The sequence below is a fragment of the Pygoscelis adeliae genome, unplaced genomic scaffold, assembly GCF_000699105.1.
Source record: "Pygoscelis adeliae isolate BGI_AS28 unplaced genomic scaffold, ASM69910v1 Scaffold53, whole genome shotgun sequence".
Taxonomy (NCBI): Eukaryota; Metazoa; Chordata; class Aves; order Sphenisciformes; family Spheniscidae; genus Pygoscelis; species Pygoscelis adeliae.
This window is the reverse complement of record NW_008824468.1, coordinates 552,217-556,443: the sequence shown is the minus strand read 5'-3', so window position 1 is coordinate 556,443 and position 4,227 is coordinate 552,217. Positions and strand designations below refer to the sequence as shown.

Here is a 4,227-nt window from a genome sequence, read left to right as displayed (position 1 = left end):
CTCCGAGCCCCAGGAGCCCCCGAGCCCTTGTCCTCTCCCACCAGTGCTCTTCCCCTGCCCTCGCTCCGCTCCGGGAGCCCTCTGGCTCCCCCGGGGGACGGGGTGAGCGCTGCGAGGGTGGTTGTTAAACCCGCTTTCACCCGGCAGCTTGGGGGACCCTAGCAGCAAAGCGGTTTCCCAGGGGTGTCAGGCCCGAGGGCGTCTCGGCGGATGAGCGAGACCTCCCCGCAGAGGTATCACCCCGCAGGGAACAGGAGTATTGGCCCCTACGGGCATTAGCTGCCTTATTCCCAGGAAGAAGTTAAACACTTCTGGCTCCGTGCCAGCAGTGAAGGGAGATGGACCTTACCCCAAACCTGTTGCTCAGGCTCTGCGCAGCTGGTGCCCGGCCGAGCCCCCAGGAGCGGGACAAAACAAAGGTGCCCACCCTATGGGCCATGGCAGCGAGCGAGGAGACCGGGACACCATCCCGTGGGGAAGCACGCTCAAATCAGTGTCGCTGATTCTCTAGCAAGGGCTGTTGCGCAATGCAAGGTGAGGATGGGATTATACGTTGTCTCCGTCGTTCAGGCAAATTCCTTCATCACAGCTAATGCTGCTACAGCGAGTACCAAAGGAATTAATGATTCACCACTTAATTTCCTCTTCCCCTACTCCCTCCACCTTTCTTTTGCTTTAATAAACTGGTCTGGAGCCAACTGCAGCATCAGGTTAGTGATGACTTTAAGCACCATTTATGCTGTTATCGTGGCAATTTAAATTGTCACTTTCTATTAAAAGGTCTAGCTCCAAATGGTTTTAGCTGAAAGCATCGGCATTGACAATGAAATTAAATACAGAAACTCTTTTCTTGGGATGTCAGCACAAACACGTTTTAAATAAGGGTTCAGAAGCACCTTGCTAATTTCAAGTACAGTATAGCTTTCTAGTGAAGAATAATACCTGATGCGGGGATTTTTCCATGCTGTGTGACAGTTTCCATTGTCACTGTAAGACACTTAAAGGAGCGATGTGCCAAAGGAGTCCAGCAGCCTTTGAAAACCGCTTCTCTTCATGATAAACATGGGCAGTGCTGCATAAGCAAAAGCCATCATTTCTCAGCAGATACCCGTGAAAAGATATTCATCGTGTTCCTAAAGGACTCCGATTTACAGTCTTGCTTTCCTCCAGAGAGTTTGTAAGAACAAATGGCTTTACTGGGCGTCCATCTGATTCTCTGTCTCTGGCCATTACCGGTTACCTTTCAGAAACACACTACGTATGCTGCACTTTGCATGTCTCACGTTCCTTTTATCTACACATGGCCTTGCAGGAAAAGAGACTCCATCTGTGTTGCAGTCTGTGTTGCAGCTCACCTGTAAAGATTGCATCTAGTTCCTCGACTGGCTGCAAAAAAAAAAAGCACACTTTTGCAAGCTCTGTGCAGCAGCTGCAGTGCCCGCGCCAGGCTGGTCAGCCAAGTTCTCCTTCCCCGCCTGCTCCGTCTCAACATCGCCTTCCCTCTAGGTCTGGCCCTTTCCTGCTGCGCTGGGCACAGGCTGGTCCTCCTTCAGCAAACACCTCTGGGCTCCTGATCTTCAACTCCACCCCACGCGTTATGCTGTTTACCTTTTGGTGTCAAATAAAAATCCTTTTGCTGCAAGAGGGAAAAACGTGCTGCTATTTCACATGTAAAAAGTGTTTAACATCCTAACTGAACCACCTAGCATGACTATTATAAATCACAGTATTGCAGAAATACGTTTGCTCAACCTGGGTTGATTTTCCTTATTCCTGCAGAAGAGGCAGCCTGACAGCACGGCCTTTTTAGTTTTTTAAAAGAGTTACTAGACATCAGACAGAATAACACAACCGCAATCTTTGGTATCTGTGCCTTAAATAAGAAGTTGAAAAATATCTGAGCAACTTTAATGGTCTGTATTTTATTTTAATGGCTTTAAAGCTTCTCCAGTACATGAGAGTGTCCTTTATGTTATGCCCACTATGGTTTCTCTGAAGTGTATTGCATCTGCTGGAAATAAATGAGTCATAACATTTAAGCTCCCCCTGTCCCATTCCCAGTTGCTACGGTTTTTGCTCTGAAGGACACAGAGATGCATCTTGAGATAAGTATCCGTAGGATGGTTATGGATATGATTTTTATGTCTACACAATTACATTTCTAGCTACAGAGCACTCCACGTTTTACCACTTGACTGCAAAGAAAAAATGCAGCAAGAGAGATTGATTTACGGGTGACCCTTACAAAAATAATACGCAAGGGAATAGGATCAAAAGTAATTTTCTTTACAGAATTATGAATATTATTCTGCTTCATTTCTTTTTAAGAAAGGGAGAACAAGAAGAAAAATATACTGGTATTCTGTGGAGAAATGAAAGAAAGGTACTGCGTAGTTGTAGAAGAAGGGAACCGGGGGTACATGTGGTTAGGACTTTTTACTTAATAATTTTGTCATCATAAAAGTGGCATATTTGTTAAAATGAAAACTTTTCATGAGAACAACCCCGTTTTCCAGTTTCAGTGGAGCTCTCTCTTTGTGCAAAACCTGCACACTGCCTCTCCCCAACATTTGTCTTCTAGCTAGTTTTTCTTTCTTCAACCTCACTTTCAAAGACCTCTATTTTCCAAAGCTTAAAAAAATTGTTATTTTTTTTAATATCAAAAGATTTTTATGAGACAGAAGAAATAATTTACTGTCCAGGTCTAATTTTGGATTAGAAAGAAAGAGATCTGTGAAATGTGATTAGAGAAAAGCACTCTTCAAGGACAAGTAGTATATGCAGCATGGCTATGGGAATGTGAAATGCCAACATGCTCAAATATTAGTCAAAGCAGGTGAGGGAAAATGAGAGAAATCTGCAAAAAAATAAGCTTCATTCTGCAAATATCCACATGGGGCTGAAATTCTGCTTCGGCTTAGGGGTCACGGCAGAGCCCTACAGCCTGGCCATGGGCTTAAGGGTGTGCGTAGCTCCATCCCAGCTCAGCCGGGTTCATCCGGAGGGGCTTCCCCTTCGCCCAGGTTTAATCCCACTGGGGCAGGCAGAGGTTCACGTGTCGCTGGCAAGGAGCTCGCTCTGGTTTTGAGCCTCTCTGCCCTTTACGGAGCACCTTTCATTTTGGGACTTGACCCAGGTTACACAACTGATAGGAAATATTTGTTCATGGGCTCTGAGTGCAGTGAAATAACACTCCCAAAGAAGTAGCTAGACAGGATTGTACAATTAATGGTTTTACAACGATTTTGTCAGAACAACCCTGACTGCAGGGAGTGGTTGTGTCCTGTAATACCCAAGGAACCTGCCGAAGTTAAACCAAGTCAACAGCTGCAGATAGGCAATCTAAAGGTGCCTCTTTTTCCTGCCTAGCCCTTCTGCCAGGGCTTGGCTGGGAGGATGAAGAGCCGTATTTAAATGGGGTCATTTGGCTCCCTTCCTCCACTTCTCATCCTCCATGAGAAAATGACACCTAACCATCCTCGTGCTCAGGGAGTTCATTTTCCCAACTCATTCGCAGACATAAATCAATTGCCTTCACAACAGTACTTTAGCTGAGGATAAGAAAGAAAGCATTTGTAAGGTCAACATAAAGAACAACATAAGCTATCTAAGTTTATCTATAGCTTTTTTACCCTCTTCTGTCCTCTGGTGGGGCAACTGTCGCCGTGCCCTCCAGAGCAACTCTAGCCTGGGTGTTTGGGACCATTAGGTGTTGTGGCTTAGGCTGGCACCCCAGCTGTGCGAAGGGACATTCTCTCAGCCCTTGTGCCACCAGCCACGCTTTGCTCCTGCTCGCCCCAACAGACAGGAAAGCCCTCGTCTCTGCTCTCATTTTCAGATCAGAAGCAGCAGCTCAAGCAGGCGTTTTCCCATGGGTGGCAGGGGCGCCCCGGGCTTCCTCAACTCCTCCTTCCTTGGGGCAGGCTGTACTGCTGTGCCCAGTGCTGGGGCTGTCCTGCCGTCCAGTTATTGCCAGACATTTCGGCAGTCCGGCTGGCCCAGGCTCCTGGGCCCTGTCGCTGTTAAAAGCTCTGCTTCGCTTTAAGGGATGACTCTTAACAGAAACACTTCTCACAGAATCACAGAATCAGAGAATATCTCAAGTTGGAAGGGACCCATAAGGATCATCAAGTCCAATTCCCTGCTCCTTGCAGAACTACCTAAAACTAAATCATATTATTCTCAGACCTAATTCTCAGACCTAATGAAGCAGCATCAGCAACACTC

General features: G+C 46.7%; 1 protein-coding gene across 1 annotated transcript in view; it reads left to right on the top strand.

Moving 5' to 3' along the window:
- Nucleotides 1-527: 527 nt before the first annotated feature.
- Nucleotides 528-4,227, top strand: part of LOC103914498 (organic solute transporter subunit alpha-like) — a 26,408-nt gene continuing 22,708 nt past the window's right edge. The window contains exon 1 of the mRNA XM_009321150.1: nt 528-534. Coding sequence (XP_009319425.1) covers nt 528-534 — 7 coding nt within the window. The remainder of the gene's footprint in view (nt 535-4,227) is intronic.